The sequence below is a fragment of the Equus quagga genome, chromosome 3 (assembly GCF_021613505.1).
Source record: "Equus quagga isolate Etosha38 chromosome 3, UCLA_HA_Equagga_1.0, whole genome shotgun sequence".
Taxonomy (NCBI): domain Eukaryota; kingdom Metazoa; phylum Chordata; class Mammalia; order Perissodactyla; family Equidae; genus Equus; species Equus quagga.
In genome coordinates, this window is record NC_060269.1 from 131,020,270 (window position 1) to 131,044,681 (window position 24,412).

Sequence of the window (24,412 nt, forward strand, 5' to 3'; positions counted from 1 at the left end):
CATTTACTCAGCACTTACTCTGCAACAAATATATTTCTAAACACTTATTTTTTTACTTACTTTTTTTAACTTATTTAATCCTCCTAAGAACCCCATGAAATAGTTCCTATTGTGATCCTCATTTTAGTGATAAGAAAACTGAAGTAGAGAGAAACTTGCCCTAGTCAGCCAGCTAACAGAGCCACAGAGAATCTGGTACCAGAACCTGCCACATGACCACTGTGTACCACTGCCTTTATCATGGGAAAGCTAAGTAGGTAGTTGGACTGAGTATGGAGCCCAGGAGGGAAGGCTGGGATGGTGGTACATAAAAACAAAATCCTGAGGCTCTACAAGATTTAGACATCTAGCAGAAGCAGCATAGGAGATTAAGAATATGTAGTCAGCAATGGAGGAGAAATACCAAGTGAATACAGCGATATGAAGTGCTTACAGGAAGAGAGAGCGAACAATCCTTAAATGCCAAGATTCAGACAGACAGAACTGACCATTGGATTCAGCAAAACTGAATTCTGGTAAATTTGAGGAGAGACTTGCCATTGGAGTGGAAAGCAGAAAAGCCCCATGGGAGCGGATTAAAAAGACTTTAAGATGTAAGTGGAATATGACCATATGGACAACACTTTGACAAGTTTTGGTGAAGGAGATCAGAAACATGGGGCTATAATGGAAGTGGTAGCTAAGTCAGACATGTTTTTTTGTGGCTATTTAGGTATTTTATGTTTTAAATAAGTTACGTTACCACACGTTTAAATGTAAATTAGCATGAACTAGTTGAGAGGAAGAAATTTACCCACTAGAACATATCGTAGGCTAAATACAAATAAGGTTCCCTGCATGGGAATTGTTTGCAATGAGTTCTAAGTTTTATTCACATAGATTTCACTACATTCTAGAACACTGCTAAAAACAGTAACCATCTTCCTATCTCAGAGCAAAGAGGAAGAGAAGCATTCTCTTGGACTTCTCCTTCCAATTCTGGGACATCACTCTATTATCTTAGTTCAGTAAGTCCCGTATCTACAAAGCCCAAGTAATCAAACTATCTAACTCTCTTCTAAATCTTGTCATCCCCAAGTACTTCATCAATTCACTTGAATAATTTGGCAGCTGGCTTGTTATCGCTGTTCTAGATGATGTGGATGACTCATTCATCTATTTAGCTTCAACATTCTTTTGTCTCACTATTCCAGTGACAATCACTTCCACTCAGCTTTGGCAATCCACACCCATAGATACAAAATGGACTGTTTCTAAACAAAAAGTTCTCTACAGTAATATCCAGAACTGTGAAATTTTCCTCTCTAATCCCCTAACCCACTTGCTCATACCCACAAAAACTCTTTGTAGGTTTCAAAGGCTGACAACCTCCACCTATTTGCCCTTCCGTTTTCCAGCAGTCTCTAATCCTCCCAGGCTTGACTGCCATCTCTCCCTAATTTGGATCCCCATGATAACCATTTTCAACACACTTTCATGGGTGCAATTGATTCTTCCATTCTTTGACCTTCTCTCACAGCTGCCTTGCCAATCCCATTACCAAATCAATCCCACCATCTGTTTGCTCTCCTCCTCCTCCTGGGCTGCCAAGAGTTAGTGAGAAAATTGAATAACTACGCTGATTGACTCTGCTACAAATTTATGATTTCCGATGTCAGCTGAACTCTCAGAGCTGTTTAGCAGCCCTATTACTCATCCTTACTTGGCTGGTCTTCCCATTCCACACAGCAGCTGTTCCCACCACACCCTCCTCAGATCCCCACTCTCAGTCTGACTCCCCTCAACCTCAACACATGATCTCACCTCCTACTGCTGAGAACATTGAGGCTATCCGGCATGAGCCCCTCTGCTTCCTTCCTCCACGTCTCCAAATTTATCTGTGTCTTCATTCATTTGTACTTGATTTTGCATCTCAGAAGAAGAATGCTTATTCCTTTGTCTATCTGACCCTTTGATTCCACTCCTTCCTGCCTCTGCCAAAACCCTGTTTCATCAAAATGCTTTCTCTTTTATGTTCAACCTCTAACTTTCTTTTAACCTACAAACTTACCTGAATTTCCCTATTTTGTAAAAAAGATCTTTCCTCATCTCTTCCACCATCAAATTGCTGTTTCCTTTTCTTTCCTGCAAAAATTCTTGGCAAAGTACTTTACATTCAACTGCTCTGCTTACTTAAAACAGGCTCCATAAAACCTGATGTAACCTTCTTACCTGGCCACCATGCTGATGAAACTACTAGAAATGCCACATCAAAGAGTCTTTCCTCAATCTTCAATTTTCTTGATCTGAATGCTGGGAGTTTGGCTTTAATACAAAGTCATTCACTTACTAACTGTTGAAATTTGGGCAAGTTATTTAACTTCCCTAAGATTTGGCTCCCTCACATTTGCATTGGGCATGCGTGGGTCACACCTGTTTTCTTTTTTTTTAAAGATTGGCACCTGAGCCAATCTTTCCTGCTTAATTCCCCAAATCCCCTGGGTACATAGCTGTATATCTTAGTTGCAAGTCCTTCTAGTTGTGGCATGTGGGACGCCGCCTCAAAGTGGCCTGATGAGCGGTGCCATGTCTGCGCCCAGGATCCGAACCAGCTAAACCCTGGGCCGCCGCAGCGGAGTGCGTGAACACTTGTTTTCTTTGAGCAAATTACTTTTCACTCACTGATTTAGTCTGGGAAGACTGGACTAAGAAGGACATTTCAACATTCCCTGTCTGGCTAGTGAGCATAGTGATGAAATAAATTGACATAATTGGATTTAAGTCATTCTAGCCCTAGTGTTTGAAAAAGACAGTTTACCAATTCCTACTAACCTCTGATTTACTTTTACCCTCTGGAAGAGATCTTTCTCTTTTCTGAGCATGGTCCTTTATCTCCACTAGTACCTGTAAGCTCTACCTCATGGCTCCTAACGCTATCTTTGGTCTAAAATATTAAATTATAAGCTTGGTTTCTATTGCTTGAAAACAAAGTTTATTACTAGGATTAAATGAGCTAATCTGTGTAATATTCCTAATGCAAAGTCTAGCGCCCACTAAGGGTTAAATCGATTTTGGCTGTTATTACTGCTTTTGATATTGTTCTTATTAGCATGTCTACTGCATCCTTGCCAAAACAGTTTCCTTCTTTGTTTTTTGTCATACAATTTTTTCCTGACTTTGTATTTACTTCTTTGGCTTTCTTTTATGTTATCCTCCCTTCTCCTGTTTTTACTGTCTCTGTATTCGCTGGAGATCTCATATATTTGCATGGAGTCACCTATCACTAAATATAGATGGACTGTTCAATTCTTTCCTTTCCCAATCCTAATCTCTTATATTTCAAGTTCCACTTTCTTACTAAAATGTTCAAAACTAAACTGTGAAATAAATTTCTTTTCCATTCCATTCCTATTTTCTCTCTCCTCTCTTCCCCAACCTCTCATCATCTACCAAATATTTTACAGCCTTCCGTCTCTATGCCTCTTGATCTGTCTTCAAGGGCATCAGAATCACATGATCAGAATTTATCTAGATACTAGAAAGTATCCCTTTCTCCAGTACTTTTGCTATGAACTGCCCTCCACTCTACCAACAGAATCATCTTTCTAAAATGAGTATTTTGTTACATTCTTCCTTGAAAACTTTCAATGACTTCCAAATGTTTACAGGATAAATCCAGGCTCCTAGGGAGGAAATTCAAGACACATCTCACACTGCCATCTCCTCTTTCCAGTTCATATCTGGTCATTCATCCCAATGTACCTAAACTCTACACTGGATTATGTGCCTTTTACCAAATAAATGATGAACTTTGAAGCTTTCATGGCTTTTCTTATGATTTCTTGTGCAGTTGAAATGCCTCTTTCTTCCCTCCTTAGTTTGAGGGAACTTAATTTATCACAAAGTTCAACTCAAAAGCTTCTTGTATCATCAAACCTTTTCCAAACATCTTTACATTCCCTCTCTATCTCTGTCATCCTGTAGCACTTACAGCACATCTGATTCTCTTGGTAACAAATTCTTTGAAAGCAGAGATAGTAACTTTCCCATATTTATATTCCCGGCCTCCATCACAACGTCTGGGTAAAAGCAGGTATTCAATAATTATTGTTGAGTAATTGTAGCTATCTGGTGATCTTCAGAATGAAAAAATACATTTTGAAAAACATGCATGAATATATATGAAACATATACATGTGAATAAAAAGATATATTTCAAAATATATGTGTGCGCATCCAAAATAATACAGCATTTTTATACTTTATACTCCATTGATTAATGCTTCAGCCAGTTAGTACAAGACTCAACACTGACATTGGTATTTCTGATATACTTTAGTTACACTATCAATAGAAATTATATTCAGAGTGGCGAATCAAGCATTGAGAAACTCCTGAATTATATCCCATGCTAAGATATTCCCACAACATGATATATCAGAGGTTACACCTTTTCATAATAATACTAGTAAGAAAATTTTTATTTCTAAGTGAATTTTTAAAAGAAAACATGTAACTCTTTCAATCAAAATAACAAAATTTGAATTTTCACACCATAGGTAACAGCAACCTTAAAAGCATGATGGTACCCACCAAAAACCTATCAAAAAACAATAAAAATTTCAAACAAAAATATAATCATTTAAAAAAATTATATGATAAAATATACAGGATATGATTTACACAGGATTTTGCATAAATTTTATGATAAAGGATCAAAAAAGCACTGTGAAAACTGTGTATTGTGAACGTCCATACTTCCCTACAGAACTGTGAGTTAAATACTCTGCATAGCCACGATATGTGCAACCTCTGCATGATATGGAATATTAAGAACAGCTTCAGCAGCACAGAATAACTTTGCAGGACATCTTTCTTGGAAAATTTAACAATATAAGTACCACACATTAATCATCATTCATAGACCAGGGGTTCTAAATTTTTGAAACACTAGATAGCCCCTGGCATGCTATGGGCCCTTTCAGCTCTAACAGATTGAAGCTGCATTTCCTTGGTTGCAAGTGAAAGATCAGACAGAAAAGATCCAGGCAGAAAGCATCTAGCCCGGTGGAATATCTTTTAATTGGAATTAAAGTTGAAAAAAGAGAAGAACAAAAAAAGAGTTACACCACAGACTGTGCCTTCAATATTGATGATCCTTAAAATTTCCCTTTCACAGAACTGCCAGAACTGTCTTACTACAAATGAAATCCTATGAATTGTTTTATTTTTTTCAAAAGAAACAGTGAGTCTCATAAACTACAGGGCAATGAAAATCATATCCATACTATTACGGCATAAATCCTTTTGTTAAAAAACCATGAAGCACAAAAAGCAAACAGAAATCATTGAAAATAATTTAGTAATATGCTGCAACATAAAAATCAAATAAAAATACTTCTAGATAGAGTGTGAAATACAATTCAGCTTATAGCTTGAGAAGTTAGGTCAGACAATGATAGAGGTGGAAATGGGATGCCATGGATTTGATGAGTGGTGATTCTTTAGTCTTCAGCCTCAAGGTAGCCTCTTAGGCATGACTTCATTTGAGATCATAACTTACCATCAAAGAAAGTCTCTTTCGACTGTCAGTATTAGAGGTAAGGAATTTTATTTTTAAATCATGCTTTGTATCTATTCCCAAGCATCATACAGATTCACCATATGACACACAAACTGTTTAACTGAACTCTTTGTTCAAAGAATGGTTCCACATCTATGGATTTTAGAATCCATGCATTAAAACATATTTCTTTTGTTATTAAATATATTAATTCCTCTACTAAGGAAATATGTCTCTAGTGCAGAACACTGAATTGGTGGCAAGAAATGACCAAGTGTGGTTGTCTCTACTTCTTATCCCACCTAATGTGTGGCCATAGGATTCGAAGTCTAAGAGAAAAGATGTCTCAGTTAAACCCAAATCCCTTTAGAGGTGTTTGTATTTTGCCTCTCTGGTGCTTCCTTCACTGCTATGAACGTTATCCCCCTAGTAAATCTGGGCTTCCATTCCTTTGTCTTTAAAGGAGTTTAACTCCTATTTCTCCCAGGATCAAGCCGAATCTCTTTAACATGAAATCTAATACCTTACACATTTTGTTCTGTTTTCCAGCCTCCTTTTATACCATACTGCCTTGGTATCCATTTGTCCTCCACCAGACCCCTTATTCTTAACACCATGTAGTTATCACATCTGGGTACCACATATTTATTTTGGTAACAATAGAATTCCTGCAATAGAGTAGATCCTGAGTGACACAGAAGAATGCAAGCTCTACAGAGCTCACGTGCTTTATAAAGGTATACGTAAATATGTGCATATCACCTCAATTGTGTTACCCAGAATTTAATGTGTCATAGGAATGCAATATCCCCAGCACCTAATCTGCTGTAGGAAATCAAGAAATATTTATTGAATGACTAATATTTATGCATTTTGTTGAATGTCCTAGAAGCATAAAATTCCCACTTATGGCATCAAATGAATCCAATCATTGTTTAGTGATCTAATCTACTATAAACAAGACGCTTTGCTAAGAACTGGGAGGAGAGTAGATATGCATCAGACTTGGACCTTCCCAGTGAAGAGATTATGGTGTAGTAAGAAATAATACACATACACACTTACATGCCCCCAAAATTTCATCATCAAATGTAGGAATCTCCAGGTTCCACAAAAATCATGCAGAAGAGAGTAACTTAAAATTAGCACTAACGACTTGATAATCAGGAAAAGCTTAATAGAAGAATCAGGGAAAGTAGAATTCATTCATGTAAAATTAGAAAGACAGGATTGCTGGAGGAGATGACCGTATGGGTTAAGATAAACTGGCAGGAAAGTGTGAAGCCGATAAAGTCACTTGAAAGTTACCAGGCTTAGCTGGAGCATAGGGTTCACGAAAGGAAGAATGGAAAGCAAAGATGGGAGAGGGAGAGTAGAGTCAGAGGAATATCATTCTAAATTAAGGCATTTGAAATGTATTTATTAGGAATGAAGAGGCACTAGATGTTCCTGAGCATGGCTTAAGAAGCAAGTTGTTCTGTCCTTGCAAGATTTTGGGGCAGCAATGTATGCACTACTCTAGCCCTCAATGTCATAACTGAATCCACTACGTATAATTTGTACACAAGCTTTAATGGTAGTCCAACTACGCTCTCCATGTCTAACCATGATCTATTTTATTTCATAGTTTTTATCAGTTACCAGTAGTGCATAGAGAGAGAAAGCTCTTTTATTAACATATATTTTTATGATCCAATATTGCTACATGGCACGGAAAGTGGAATAACTTCCAATAATAGTCATCAGGGTGTATTAATTTCAAAGTCAATTAAATAGTAAGTAATGGTGACTACCAGAAGACAGTGCTAGGCCTTACAACTATCTATGTGAAAAGCAGTCAATATAAACATCCAGCTGTAACATAGCTTTTAAAGCAAAGTAATCAGAAAAATTGCAGCAGAATATTTCAAGAAAATTGAAATAAAACATTCCTCACAGGTAAACAAAACTGAATGGCCACACAAATGATGTAGGAATAGCCAAAAAGACAATGTCACTGTATAAAAGGTGCTTCCCACAGTCACGAGAACCTGACACCTTTGATTAATATAATTCCACATATTCAAAGAAAATGAAAGTGGAGGTGAGACTATGAGCTTACCTAATTAACCTGCTGAAGACTACTAGAAAATAGACCGGCTACGTATTTCTCTGTTTGCTGTTCTCAGTTTGCTTTAATGAATAGTTTCTAAATTCAAAGAGACACTCATGAAAAACAGCTCCAAATAGGCACTGATAATTGGTCATTTTTATTATCTTCTCATTTATAAACATCACTGTTTTACAAGCATGTTTGCATTTTCTAAATAATTTTTAAAATTACCTTTTCAAAGACACGCTTCAACAGCAAGCTTATTTATAAAGTTTGTGAAGTCTAAACCAATAAATAGTTCTAAAATCAAGTTTAGAGTCCTGTAAAGGTTTAAGGAAATCAGAGTTTAAGGTCAAACATATCTGCAGTTTGAATCCCAGACGTGACCAGTGTAAGACCTTTGGAGAACGTATTTGGAGAACATATTTGTCTGTTTTTAACAGCAGATAGCACTTAGAGACACTCACTGTGTGGCAGGCACTGTTCTATATTGCATTCAGACTGTCTCTGGAACCTTAGTTCCACTAGTGAATAGCTATGTGACCCGTTTCACATTTCTGAGTGTTTCTTTAATGATAGCTGTTATTTACAATTGCTCACTTTATGCCAGGCAGTTGCTATAATTGGTACATATCTTCTTATATTAGCATTATATGACACATAACTTATAGAGCACGTTAATACATCCACATTTCTTAATAATGCTATGAGATTGTTATTGTCTTCATTTAAATACATGGCAGGTTAGGTAACTTGCCCAAAGTCTCAAAGGCTGGTCCATAATCAGTGTTCTAAACACTGCACCTGTTCATTTATGAATTATGTGTACCATTAAATCATATATTTTCATAGGAAATCCAAGAAAGGACAAACATAGTAATTCAAATGCTTAGTAAACATATTTAAACTGAAAGATCACTCTCAGATCAGATCATTGTCTGGTAACTATCAGACGAAAAGTTCAATTGCAACTTTCTGATTGTCTTAAGATATAAAACCACCAAACTAGAAACAAAGCACAGGGATCACCCATCTTTGTGTCTGTCCTGGCACAAATGTTTACTGAATTATTTCTTTATCACAAATTCAAATTTGTCCTTCCTGGAAAATAGAACTTCCAATTGATTATACACTACCAATTAAAAATTCATAATTTTTACATATTTTCTGTTCCATTTGCCAAAAATTTTTACTAAATGAAAAGAGAGCAATTTGAATTGATGTGCTAGACAACATAAAAAGGGGGGGGGGGGACGTAAAAGACTTTCTTTATAAGGTTTTACATAACAGTGACTTTAAATTTCCATAAAATACTCAGTTCTGTGTACAATAAAATATCTGTGAGCAACATAATAACTAAAGTCATGTTCCAAATGGCATCCATACATTAACTACCAAAAGAGGCTACAGAACCATTTTTGAAAGGGAAAAAAGAGCCCTCTGGACCTACTGTAGAATGCAAACTCAAAGGAAACGAATAGCCTAATTATACAGCCAGAAACAGGAAGGCAACAGACTTCAGCAACTGGGAAAGAAAGCTTGACAAAATCTAGGGATATTAGTCTGAGCCTTAAAATATTTTATTTCCTTGCGTGTTCTGAATTGTCAGCAGCGCAAAATGAAGGGAAAAACACCTCCAGAAGGTTTGGTGTGTTTTATAGCCCAATATTCCTAACTACTGTGGCCATTCTTTACGCTGTTGGGAAAAGGCAGAACCAATCTGTTGGCAGATGACTGTCTTTGGCTCGGCAGAAACTTCCATTTCATGTAATAAAGACAAACACACGCAATCTGAATATGTCTCACTGGGAGAGCAAAAGGGATGAGGGACGGCTTTCATGTCACGCACTTGATAAATTATTTCTAAGATGCGTATTTTTTGTTCCTCAGGCCTGTCCGAAGGCAGAGCTCCACTGTGGCTTTCCAAATGCAGTTCTTTGTAAGTAATTTCAATGGCCCTTAGTAGAATCCTCTGAATCACATGATATATTCAAAACTATGACCACCCTAATACATATCTTTTATGTTTTCTCTCAAAATCATGAGAGGTACTTCTTTTTTATCTAAGTGAATCCTTTAGACATTTATTTGTGCCCACTTGGAATTTAAAATATAATTCATTTAACACTGTTGCATGTATCTGATGTGTTTTTAATTCGTGAAAGTATTTCATACCATAAAACTGCCTTTTTAAAAAAAAATCTGTTCTGGAGTCAGAGAAAAAGCATACGTTCTTTTATTTTAAAATGAAGAATTATTTTTAATTCTGGTGGCATGTGACATAACCATCAGCAATTCTGAAGCTTTCCTTTTATTTTTTCATTGTCTCCATTAGATCCCTTGGGAGTACAATGGCTTAGGTCACAACATGAAACATCACGCTAATTAAACTGCTAATTAACTGGTATAAGAAATATATTGCATGAAATAGATTGCTGTATTACTTTGTTTTAACTTTTGTGTCATTTCAACTTGGTAACCACTAATTTAGAATCCTCTAATCATGCTCTTTAATCCAAATGTTAATCTCAAATGAGGAGAGCTCATGATTACTAAGGAGCCCTGGTGCAAGGTATGTATTGCATTTCTTCCTAGTATTAAAAAATGGTTTATTGAAAGATAAAAAGATCCTGTGTTTACAGATTCTTGGTATTCATTTGAACACAACCTCTTGTAAGGAAGGACAAATTGGAAGTCATCCTCATAAACATTTTCACAAACTTTGCCATCTAAATAGAGAAGCATTTATGTGACTAGCCACCATAGGATTTTTATTAAAAATGCTCACGTAGAAAATTAATTGCTTCCTTAATATTATCAGTTTTTTCCTTAACTCATATTTTTTCAATTACATGACTTTAACAAGTAAGCTTCAATTTGGGGTTCAAAAAAAATGGCAGATTTTTATTTAATAAATATGCAGGGATTTAAAAAAGTCAACCAGCAGAAAGTTAGAATACACTATATCCACTGGAAATGTATTATCAGGAGGCAGCCAGCTTCTGATCTTCCTGGAATGCATATACCAAATGTCTGCTTCTTTCATGAACCTGACACATAGGGGAGAAAAAATCCTCGCTGACCCGCCTTTTAACAGCTAGACACAGAGAGAAGCAGAAAGATTACAGACCCAGGTCCCCCCCGGCTGCTACTGAGATGGAATTTCCACTGACACAATTGGGCAGCAGCGATTAGAAAACAGGCTGAGCTGTACCTGATTTCAGAACTAGGAAATGTTCGTTTTTCCCCTAACATCTAAGGGGATCATCTACAAAGATATTCATTTTTAATTACATTAACTTTAACTCCTTACTAGAAATTCACAAAAAGCGGCATAAGATAGGTTATTATGGTGGTATCAACATCCAGAAAAATAGAGAGTACCTGGCTCTTTCATAAAAAATGTAAAAATTATTGAAATGTATGAACTAATAAAGATCTGTAGTTGGCTTTGTTTCTTTTCAAATGTTCAGCCACTAAATTGTGATACAAATTTAAAGTATAATTGTCTCATGTCTTCACAAGCAACACTCTGTGTTCCCACGAACACAGAGTCCTTTCTGAGGCCTACATTTTCCACAGTCCCAATTATTATTCAATATATTTCATCTGAAAAGTAGTTCCAAATAGACAAAACACTATTTTCAATGGTTATTTGTTTTATTCTCTCCAATAGTTTTAGTTAACCAACTATTATATTTAAATGATAGTGACTGACTTTCCATATATTAAATATTATCCAGTTCGATTCAGCAAGTATATATTTTGTTTATATTTCACACTTTCAAATCTTATCATCTAATAAATGCAGCACATTTTCTGCTTAATGGTCTTTGAAAATAAAGCCCTCATCATCATATCATAGATACTTATTAAATATTTGCAAAGAATAACAACTACTTATTTGTGGATTGGTTATCATAGTCAGCATTGTTCTTAGTTTTTATGATAATCTTATAAGTAATTTATCATTCTTAAGTTTCGCAATTTTTAAGCAACTAATATCAGAGAAAGCTGTATTCTCCTATGATTGTGGATAAAGTGATCTTCAAAAATTGTTCTTTGACCTTTTCGAAACTTTCATCATTGAATTGTGACAAAGGTTGGATTTCAGCTTTCACAGTTTCCTTTCACTTGTCTAAGCCCGAAAAAATTACAGCTCACAGAGCTCCAAGATTTGAATTGTAGCAGACCAGAAACTGATGAATTTTCCTGGAGAACCTGTACCTGCACAATTTTGCTGAGTTTCAAGCTGTAGTATATGGAGAATATTGAGGGCTGAGTATTACCTTTTCTGTGAGGTATCTTTTATTTCACTTTTGACAGTGATATTGAGTTTATTTTGGTCCATAAACATCTCAGTCAGCAACCACTACACTCTATTCATATGTCAATTATAAAAACAATAATAAGAACCTTAATAACTGCCAGCGTTTATTGAGCTCTTGTTACATCATACACACACTGCCTGGATAAATCTCATTTAATAGTCACAATTAATTTATGAGGTAGACATTATTAATTTCATATTATATATGAAGAAATGGAGGCAAAGAGATGTAATTTGTCCAATGGTCGCTCCATTTGTAAGCGTATGAGACACCTTTCAAACCCAGGCAGCTTGGATTCCAGACAGTGTACTCTTAATCACTATGATAGTCTGCCATTTAGCATGTGGCATTGTAATAATTAGCCTGCACGATTGGAATTCCCATTAGATGCGATCTCCCCCTGTTCACAGAATGCAGTTGTCATTTTCCTCAGTCCACCCAGATTCCAGCAGCAAAGTCATCATTTTCAAAAACATTTTTGATGCAAATAGTACATATTTATAGTAATATATTTTAAGCCTGCAAAGCAAGTAACTTCGAGTATTTCTCTTCTTCTCTGTCTACAGTATTTAAAGCAGACTTTCTATCACAGATTCCACCTTTATCCAATACTTCTGACTACCTTTCACATCGAAGTCCTGCATGCTGAATCTGCTTCGCTCAGGTTAACAGACAAATGACTTAAAGAACCACAAAAGTCATCTCTACACTCCCAAATAGTTCCAGAACCTCACTTGTGCCCCCGTCTATAATAGTGTTTGGCATGAAAACTCTACGGCCCACCTGTTGAGTGCCACCTCTGTAACCAAAATGGCAGGACTCAACGCCCAGCTCTATCTACTGCTAGCTCTGTAGCTTTGCACATTTACTAAAACCCTCTGGGCCTCATTTTTCCCATCTGTAAAATGGGTATCATGACAATAATAGTATCTGCCTCATGAAGTTGAGATAAATAATAAATACAGCCATCAATATATTATCTGCACAGAGTCGATTCTCAGTAACTTAAGTTTAAAAAGTTATCAAAAAATTATTAGACTCGGTTCAACTAAATTATATTTACCAAACCAGGGTAGTGGAATAACAGCACTCAAAAAAACAAGAACTAAAATCACAAGCAAGTATTTTAATCCTCAATAGTATTGAAATTTTATTTTTACTCATATGAATCCAATTTGATGATGGATTCTGAACATAACTTTTGAATCGGTAACTCTCATTTACAGTTGCTCCACTGCTCTATATAGCCATTTTCCTTGAACAAGTCTAGTCTTCTTTTAAAAAAAAAAAAAAATAGAAGTAAGAGGCAAGGGTAGAAGTTTTATTTGGAGATAGCGGGAGGGGGCATGGGAGAGGCTTGGTAAGCGCAAGTCAGCAATTCTCCCATCTACATTTCTAATCTTGTACAATAAAGAATAAATTGACAAAATTAAATTTTATTATCTAAATGAGTTCCATAAATGGCCAGAAGTTCGCCTAAATGAAAAGAAAAACTTCAACCTGACCAATTCTCTAAATAATGATGCCTGAAGATTATGCATGCCACCTTTGTGATTTTGAAAGTGACACTATTTTGCAAGTCAGTATGCTGCAATGAAAAAAAAATCAACATAATATATATGCTTTCATTTTGCTCCCTACTGTTTCTCTGCCCTTTCCCAGTTGGAGTAGTAGCAGGAGACTAAAATACAAGTACTGTTTGTCTGTGTGAGGCACTTTGCTGCTAAACATTAATCGTGAAAATGACAACAGTTGCAAGACTCCTCTGCCTGTTGCTTCTCCGAAGCAGAGAATGACCTACAGATGAAAGAAGCTACAGCGACCGACATCAGGGGTAGTGTGTCCTCCTCCTCTCAACCCAGCCAGGCTGATCCAAGTCAGAAAGGCCTTTGAAGTCACCGAGGCCTTCACGTGCTGATCAATGCTTGGAGGGTAAAGAGCAAACAAAACTGGTTCTAGCACTTGAATATTCTGCCAGGGATGCATTCAGCTCAGTGCAGAACGAAAAGTTTTCCTCTGTTACAAATTGAGTGATTCTGTACTTGGGTGCTGCTTGGTTCGGTTAACTTAGAGGGACCTGTTGATCTCAGACATGATGATTTATATCTCCATACATATTTCCATTAAGTCAAACGAAGGATGGAACAGCAACAACTGTACATTCAGATTTTCCCTTGGACTTAAGGCCTATGTTGAGGTTTGGGTCAAGCTGAGTGGAAAACAGCATGTGATTTGCTTAATACTGATGTCAGTATTGATTATTAATATGATCAGAATAACATTGTAATAGTTCTAAGTTATCAAAACCTCAGAACTAGGTTAACTTATGGAAAGTTAAGAATTTAAATGATCTTAAAATTGATAGTGCATTCCAAACTCACTGTTTACAGATGAGAAACCTGAGCACCTGAGACCTCAAAAATGTATCTCAGGTCACGCTGTTAGTGGCAGAGCAAAATTTCACATCAAGACTCCTGACTCGGTTCAGGGTGCTTTTCTCCACACACTCTCGCAACTATCTCTGTTAAACCTTTTCTCTTTATCTTAAGTGGCTAAGCTCTTCACTCTCAAATTGGAAAGATGTGGAATGTATTTTAAAAACGAGCAACATGAACATGTTTTATGTCCCATTATATTTTAAAAGACTATTAAAATAGAAAATACAGGCATTTTATAAAGTAGTTATTTTTTTATTATTTTGGTCACAAAAAATATTCAAAACAATAGAATTATATAGTTTGTAGACTTATAATTTATTATAATACCATAAGTAAAGACAAAATCCCTGTAATCGTATAGATAAGGTACCAACTTCAGTTGATTGTCACATAGAAAGAAGAGATAAAAATTTCAACTATAAAGTTAATCAGCAAGATAAAGAGAAGTGAATACAAATACCAGACAACAATAGTTTCAAAATTATTATGGCACACGGTGACTACAAAAAATATGTCAATTTGTCTTAAATATTCACTCTTTTATCTATATTAATATGATTACTTGTTATATAATTTAGGTTGAAGAAAAGTAGAAAAAAAGCCAAATGGAACTTGTTGGTAGGTTGAAAAGTTATAGTTAGAACACAAATATTTCCCAAGTCTCTTCTATGAGATTATCCATGGTTCTCACCCTCTGTCACTGAGTGGAGTAGCTGGAAGTAGTATAATGTGACTTCCCAACTGTCTTCAAACTGATTTCACAGGAGCCTACTCTCATTATTTTCAGACATTGGTACCATCTTAATTTAAATGGCTCAATTGCATTACATATTATATTTAATTGGAGAGCCTTTGCAGTAGTCATTCCATTTTAGAAATTCTTCCTTTGTGGATAATAATCTTTAATAATGATCATGACACATGAAATGGCTTAGGACAATTTACTCTACCTCTTTACATTCTGGGTAACAAACCAAAGTGCAAATGTCAATCATTAAATTTTACATCCTTCCACTTACATACACATACACACAAATGCAAATACATACATTCACGCCGGTACAAAAATCAGACTTTATATAGTATCTTCAATTGAGAAAGTAGCTATAATGCAAAGAGGTACTTCCTGCATGCAATTCATCTCTAATAAAATAAAAAAGCCCTCCTCTGCATACATAAATGCATAGGACCACAAATTTAAAAGGCCAGTTTCCTACTGATATAATGACCATACATTCCTTGAACACTTACATGGTTCACCCTAAATTCAACTGGAAATTGTGTAAAATGTCTGTGAGATGTATTGTGATCTTCTGTTTTTACATCATAATAATAAACTATGTTTCAACAAGTATCAGAATGACCTAAATTTCATTTTCTCTCATGTCCACTAGTCTCTTACTTTCCCTGATTGGCAGTAGTATTTCTTCTTAGCGCCTTATTAAATAGCATTGAACAGTCTAATTTTCTCGGAATTCAGTCCTGAGGTATACATTTCCATTTTCTTTGTTGATCTAGCACAGGCTCAGGTGATTTCTACATAATGCATCCAATTAGTTCAAGCAAGGCAAATGAAATCACATCTATCCTAATCTCCACGTTATTAACTATAAACAGTAACAGGATACACGTCTCCACTCTTTGCCTGAGTCCATTCAAGTGCAAATCGAAGGAAAGGGATTTCCTGTTCTTCTTTTCATACTCCTGAGTATGACGATATTTGATTCTGATTCTCCACAGTAATTGATAAGATTGCAAAACCTCTCTCACATCCCTCCTTTATTCCACATTGAGAGCTTGATTTTTTTCAGTTGTTTGTGAAGTCTAGTTTGATTCCTTTTTGCAGAGATTTTATGTTAAAGCCATTTTTGTTTTCTTCAAAATCAGAGCTTCATTTTAATCAGCTAGTGATCCTGCCCCTTGGGAATCGATTTCTTTTACACAAGATAAATCCAGGTCTATTAGGATCCAACACTGAGTTGGAACATTACGTGTATTTCACTTACGAGCACATACATTCATTTTACATGATTCCGCAATGTGGCCAGGGGGGTTCGTGGTCTGCACTGTATCCACCTATAAAAAATACAAAAATATATGTCTGCTTTACAGGGATGTGAGTAGGGTTTTGCTAGCCTAGTTCCAAAGCTTGGATGCACACCTTGGCTGATAGTATCCTTTCCTTCTTTAAGATGTATTTGCAATGGACATAACCTCTTCCAGAAGTCACACAGACATAACAGTTCTCGCTACAATTAACAACCCCAGGGCATCTAGATCAATACTGCTGACTAATCTCATGGATGCTATCTCTGAGAAGAGATATTTGCATGGTAAAAGAAACGTTGAATTAATTGTGTTTCAGGCTTCAAGCTTTTAAAGGCTATGAAATTTCACCAGGAGATGGGTAAGGTGGAGGGGAGGGTTGCTGGTTTTCTTTACACTACAAATACAAATAATAATGAAATGGTAATTTTGTTGTCACTGCTTTTACAACTTACATGGCCCTGAAATCTTATGGATATGAGCTTGATCTGAATGTTCACACCTTTCGAAGTAGCTCTCTAGTCTCCAAATGCAATTATATAGTCACTGTCACTTAATAGAAATCTGAGCAATTTACATGCTATCAACAAATGGCCTGTTGATCTCTGATCAAGGATGAATTACTCTCTCCTTCAAAGTCATGACTGTAAAAGGGCAATGTTTTCAACTTTCTATCTATAAAAGTTTTCACAAATAAAAGTGATGGCAAAACTCTTTCAAAATGTTTTGGTTCTAAGGTCAGTTTTAAATAGTGGTAGATACTTATTTCTCTGAACTTGAGCCTGACCAATAAGCTGATTTCTATTCCCAATGCCAGGAGGTACACTGAGTATTGTTTTCCAGTTTGATGGTGCAACTGATGTTAGTAAAATCTTTAATAAGTTCAAACATTGCCCAAAAGATAACAAATCACTTCCATAAATAGAAGAATAAAAGTGCTACAGCTTACTACCAAAAGTACTTACCTTTAAGAATTAGAATCAGAAAAGAGAAATATTCCACCTAATTTCCAATGTAACAATGCATTAGCACATGAGAATCAAAGTTAGAAAGGAAGTAAATAGTTTCTTTCACTGACTAATTCAGCACTTCATTTCTGGAAGTAAATGGTGCAAAAAAAAAAAAAACGTAATATCTAATTTTAGAATTGTTTATATTCAAGAGCAGAAAATGTTTAAAAATTGGTATGACTGCAGATTAACAATATTAGCTGTATAAATTTAAGCAGCTTTAAAATGTCCTAATTTTAAACTAATTTTTATCCTTTCCTAGAAATAAAGAAAATATTTATTTCTTTCTTAACAGTTCTAAAAGTTAACATAACTTAGGCTGTTCTGGGTAATTACATGAGCAGCACACACATTTACCAAGGCATCTAGAATACGTGAATCTTCACGATTTAAATTCTAAGTTTAAGATGAACGTAGTTTATCTTACTTTACACAAAACATATCAGCACACATTTCTCTTATTTTACACAAAACCACTTCATTTCAAAACTGCTTACCCACTGGTGACAGCTAAATGTTTGAAAGCTTCAGATATTATTTTTTTTCCCCAAACCAGCTACAACAATGTAGCCATAGGTACGCCAACACTACATTAGATCCTCCTGTTATGCACTCTTACTTACATATGCATGTATGTTATGGCATATATGTTGCCATATGTATTATGTTGCCATAGTACTTATCAAATATGTAACTATTTTTGTGAAGTTATTCATTTACTTCTCACATCCATACAAAGCTATAATGCCCTCGATGATGGCAAACATCAGGTTCACTCTGTTTATTGCTTCCTTCTCAGGTTTGGCAGATAGTTGACTCTCAATGAAAACTGGTTTAACGAATGAATGCATGTCTTGGAATAGTTAATTAAGGAAATCATATTACTTGTCACATCATACTATTACTTTAATTTTAATATTTTGAAATCATATGGTTATGTTTAACTTTCTATTATTTGTCATATGATAGATTATGCCATAGATCTTTTGTGAACTGCAGTAAATGCTCTTTATTATACCAGCATATTATTTTTCCCATTTTTTCTCTCTAATTCATTCTTAAATTTAGTCTGTCCATCTATAATTTCACTAACCTTCTCTTTTTAATCTTTCCTATATAATAGTCATTTTCTTCTTTCCTTAAAGGAAAGATACCATGTAAAATTTTCTGAAAGATTTTTAATAAATGAATAAAGCAGTAAAACAATTTTAAAAACAGGAAATCAGAGGTGTCAAAATGTTTCATTTTTTAATTTTCATGACCTGAGATACTTTTAATTTAAAAGTACACCCAAGAAACAGAATGCATTTAAGTAATATAGTCACTGGATTGCCATGCAGCATAATGAAATTCTCTTATTAAAATCTTATTGGGGAGTATAACTAATTCTTCAATTCATAAATTAACCACGTAAATGCAGGTTTCACGTTTTTGTGATTTTAAGCTTTGATGCACTGAACAAATGCCTCTGTACACTAATATTCAACTGTCGCTAAAGTCAAGAAAAATGGATTCTTTCCTCACCATTAAAGATTAATGTTTAAAAACAAAAGAGCATTCCTCAAAAATCACTTATTGAGTTCACGGAGAACTACTCAGGAATCATCATTCTGAAAACTGTCATTGGGGAGGGGCAGGGCAGAAAAGGATGCTACCAGGATGTGTTTGCTTTGATTTGAATCAGCTAATTAAAATGGCCCTGGAAGCAATTTTCAGACCACTGCCACGCAGGAGATAGGCTCTAGTAAATCAGACCGAACCAATCTTTCAGTCAGGTCCAATTCAGCTGAAGTTGTATAGACACAGCCTTTGTCTTCGCCTTTCAACCTTTCTCCTCTATTTGTTCTATCACCCAGGCAACAAGTCACACACATACACACACAGATGCCTGCACGCACACAATGAGATGAAACCAAGTCATTCTTGTAGCATTTTCTACTAGGCCATATCTGAATCTCACTCAGTTTCCATTTCCTAACCAAAGAGACCGAAATAAGCTGGGAATTTAATTAACAGAAATTATCAATAAAAAGTTAACTTATAAAAGCTATGTTCTTCTTTTCCAGACTTCCTTGGCTAACAATTGGTGATGAGTGCTAAGAGACTAAAACTGAGTTATGCAGAGAATAGGAATAGGATTCAGAATTGGGTGCAAGAACATACTGAACACTTACACACAGGAGTAGACATGCTCTTAATGACTCTGAAAAAACTTCAAAACCATAAACAAGGAAATACGTATATTTCAAAAGGAATATGTGTCTATTTTTCTACTTAGTTTTATTAGGTAAGCTGCAAATCTAAATCACACACCTATGTAATTATTTGTTGAATGTGTTTGCATATAATTGGCATGTTTGCATATAATTGGCAATATGCAAAAGCATTCTATGAATATTCGTTATGTGTCCCTTGACTGATGTTCAAATCTAGGGAGAAGTAATAGGTATTATACACAAAGCAGAGTCTATTCTATGACACAGGAAACCAAATTGATGGTAGTTTCTGCAATCTAGGGACAGCAAGTTGATATTCACATTTTGGAGCATAAATGAATGATCTATGAGTTGTACCACGGCAGAGGCACCTATCAACAAGGAAAATTTACCTGGTTTTTTTTTTTAATACTAGAAAATCATTTGAAACGGAAAATGGGACATAAGGTAAACATGGGATTTGGTGAGTGGAGGACTATGAGGAGGACAATTCCTGCAGTATTTTGGTCTTTTACTTTCTTTTGATTTATATAAATCATGTACCAAAACCCATAAATTATAATAATTATTAGTTACTGTGACACCTGTATAGAAGTTTATTACAGGATTGCACTTCACTATCTAATTTAACTTCACAAAGTCCTTGTGAAGTAGAAATTATAATTTTGATCATTTTACATATGAAGGAATTGAAGCTCAGAGAACTTAATCTTCTTACATAAATTCATACAAATAAGTGATAGATTCAGGGCCCCAAACCTAGATTTTAGGCTCCTAATCAAACATTTTTTCCTCTACATTCTACTTTCTCATAATTATTTTTTTAAATCTGATTTTGAATCTTTTAAAAATAAATGGCTAAGTTACAACTGCAAGCGTCTCCATTTTTGCCACAGTTTAAGGAATAGATAGTAAACTTATGCAAGTTTCCTAAACTATTATAAACAAGACAAAAAAAAAAGCTCGGTTCTAGAAGCCTAGGTATTTATCATACTCAGAATTCTATCATAATTACTTAAATTCATGAATACACAAGAAGCAACTTCAATATACCTGAAAGTTGTCTACATTGTCAAAAGGAAAAAAAAAAGAACAAATAAGGCAAATTCTATCCAGTCAAAGAAAGATAAGTCTACACCCATTTGACATGTGTGAGACTGGAAACAGACACACACAAAGGCCATTCATTAGCACTGTTTGAACTAACCTCTTAAGAAAAGTAGGCTTTTAGATTATGAGTCAACCACTGAACTAGCCATGGAAGGAAAGAGGAGAGATAATAGCATTTCAATTCCTTATCACGGGTGCTTTGTCCTGACTTCAGAATATGAATGATTTGTGCTTTAACAAAAAGAATGCTTTAGGCTGGATGGCCAGGCAATCAATATTTATTGACTGACTGTTAGAATCATGGGATCTCAGAGCTAGAAAGAACGCCAAAGGTTATAGAGTCCAATCATGGGAGAGGCATTGTAGGAGAAACGGAAGGAAATACAAAGCAACATAAGGCACCGTCCTGGTTCCGGGGAAACTTTTATTTATCTTTTGAAAAGATATACAAATATATACATATAAACAGATTACTAATCTTGGGGAGGAAAAGATACGAGCCAAGTAGGTAAGACTATGAAAGCTCCAAAGAGCCAGAAGAGACTGCAGAGAGGGTAGTAGGAAGAGGGCGCATTGACTCACTGAACCTAAGCTGGCTCTTAAAAGACGAGTAAGCTTGAAATCTATGGAAAAGAGAGAAAACTGCATTCCGAGAAGAGGCACACTTGTGAAGAAGGCATGGGGTGAAGTCAAGAGGCAGTGAGATTTCCTTGCCTAAACTAGGGATTTCCTTAATTCCACATTTATCTGGAATGCATATAGCATAAAGTCCACACAATTCCATCATGAGCTGTTTTCTCTATTTAGCACAAGTCTACATATAAAGGAAACCAACGTAATAATTTTTTTTAAAAATCAACAAAACTGTCCTGAACATCCTAAATTAGAAATACACAGACAAAACAAGTTAACTGTCAAAAGCCAGCCTATGCTATTAAAGCAACTATTTGTTAAAGCTAATGTAATTAAGTATTTGAGGATTCCTACTGTAGAAGAGCCTATTCTTAATGTTAAATATTGTATGTCTTAATTCATAATTTGATTTTTCCTTGTTTTTCTTTTAAGTAAATATTTTAAAGAAACACTCTTTCTACATCCGGGGGGATAAAGATCAATCTAAAGAGACTGCTCTGCACCATACAAGCAAAAACATTACAATGGATCCCAACTCTACAGTTCCAATCACATTTGGCCAAAGTTGAGCATGAATGCATTTCCATTCTTAAAGCTCATAAGAAAAATGTAACGCAAACTTAAACCATCGTCATTCTCCTTGTCGGACTGTAGTATGGGACATCTTTGGAAACATAGCAGCACTGGCTAGCATTCATGTGCCACAGCAATAAGCTGCCTGAGAGAAACAGGGACTAGATGTTAATGAGAAGATGAAGTGAATAGCAAACTCAGCTCTTCTTAAATGCCACTGACATTGCGATACTGGGCCTGAAAAATTGAGAGCTACTTGGGGAGCCCTGAACACACACAGAGGGGAGTAGAAAGCAGTGAAAAGGGTTTCTAGGTGATGGATAAACTCACTGAGAGTTTGGTCCACTAACAAGGAAATGAAGTAAATGTCCAAGGAATTCATTGAGTCTTGAAACAGTAAATGCGAGATAGGACAAAATTATAAAATCCAACCAACCAGTTTCCTGCTTAAAAGATATGTTCAAAGTGGAAGAATTGGGGGCCAGCCCAGCGCAGTGATTAAGTGTACACGTTCCGCTTCAGCGGCCCAGGGTTCGCAGGTTCGGATCCCGGGTGCAGACATGCACCGCTTGGCAAGCCATGCTGTGGTAGGCGTCCCACATATAAAGTAGAGGAAGATGGGCATGGATGTTGGCTCAGGGCCAGTCTTCCTCAGCAAAAGAGGAGGATTGGCAGCAGTTAGCTCAGGGCTAATCTTACACAAAAAAAAAGTGTAAGAATTGGCACAGTGATTATGTGGTCCCTTGGTTAATAATGGATGCATTTCTAACATGGATATTATTCTTTTTAAATATGATTTGTGGTTGACCAGCTTCAAAAATCTATGCTTTCTTATCATTAGAAATTTCTAGAAATGTTTTCATAAATACTTTCATAAATACTAAGTGGCACCGAGGTGGGGATTGATATGAGCATATTAAAATATTTTGGCACACAGAAAGACATTACATTAATAACTAATGTAGAAATATAATTTCAGAGATAAGGAAGTCACCTGGAATCATCTTCTACCAAATTATTCATTTTACCAGTGATAATACTGAGGCCCAGAGGGGTGACAAGACATATTCAATACAACACTGCAGATCTAGGATTACAGCTAAATGCCCTCACTCCCAATTCAGCGGTATATTTCCATTGAAATTATGTGAATTACATCTCAAAGAAATGGAACATTTGGGGATGAGATTATTTAAATAAAGACCAAGAATGTACTGGAATTAGATACATTTCTAATTAGATACATTTCTAATTCCAGTACATTCCAGTTCTGAAATGCAGGGAAGATATATAAGTTACAGAGCCATCCTTTTAATTTATAGTGGACTTTGCATTAATAACGTCATCAAAAAGAACCAAAGGGAATGCAAAAAAATACAACAAAATATGTTAAATACAAAAAGAAGATTCTTTTTAATAAAAATGTTTCTTCATGAGCTGAATTTGGTGAATCTCTTTTCATTTTGAAGAGTTTGGAAAATTATAAGAAATTAACAAGAATTACTTTAAGTCAAGCTTTTTCATAGGTTCATTTCAAATTTTTTGGGTGTGGTCCTAATCAATACTACACAGAACTTTTAAAATATTCCTTGTCTGAAAGAGACTATAATTTTTACACTTTAAAATAGGTTAGAAGTCTTAAAGAGCTTAATCAAAAAGTAATATGGTGTTTCTTAACTGAGAAAAAAATTATTTGCTTCTCTTTTGCTCCTTTGTCTTGTAAGTGCAATGTGATGTATTAGTTTAATTAAAGTCTACCAAATAATCATAAGGATTTTATGTGCTGCAAATAATTGGCTTTTTGTTCTCTGCTCACTTTTTGTTAATGGAAGCAGAACATTTTTTTATGATACTTAGTATAAGACGTCAGAAGACTACATGGAGGAAAGGCAAATGAAGTGCCTAATGAAGTGACCTTTGTCATCTTGGACAAGAAATAAAATTAAGCCTGCACTAATGCAATGAAAATAAGTCAATGTTTCTAAAGAGTTAAGAGGATAGGTAACATTATGGCTTAGAGCCAAACCATACCAAGAATTCTACCATACATAAAAATGACAATCCCATTAATACGAAAAGCTAATAGGCCCTAAAATGAAGTAAAATGTATAAATAGATCATGTTATGAGGTTTTTTCTTATGTAAACCATAATGAATCAATCTTTTTCATGAGACAGATTTAGGTGATAATCCAGATAGAGTATATTACCAGGTACCTCTTTGATAAGAGACAAATTAAACACAGAAGTGAACAGAGGATTAACGAATGTAGCATATTAAATGAAAGTTGTTTCAAAAAGATACAGTACTAACATAACCACTCTTGCCAAAAGTGAATTGGAACAAACTATAAATAAAATATGCATTCATTTACAAGACATTGCTATCTTTAATAGGAGCTTAACAAAAACTGAGAATAAC

The 24,412-nt window shown here is 35.3% G+C and overlaps 1 protein-coding gene across 5 annotated transcripts in view; it reads right to left on the reverse strand.

Annotated features, from left to right (window-relative positions):
• The window catches only part of PCDH7 (protocadherin 7), a 393,242-nt gene that overhangs the window by 317,555 nt on the left and 51,275 nt on the right, over positions 1-24,412 (reverse strand). Inside the window, exon 2 of one of the 5 annotated variants that reach the window (XM_046656043.1) lies at positions 16,420-16,479. The exons of the other annotated variants lie outside the window; for them this stretch is intronic. Coding sequence (XP_046511999.1) covers positions 16,420-16,479 — 60 coding nt within the window. The remainder of the gene's footprint in view (positions 1-16,419; positions 16,480-24,412) is intronic. 5 annotated transcript variants of the gene reach the window in all.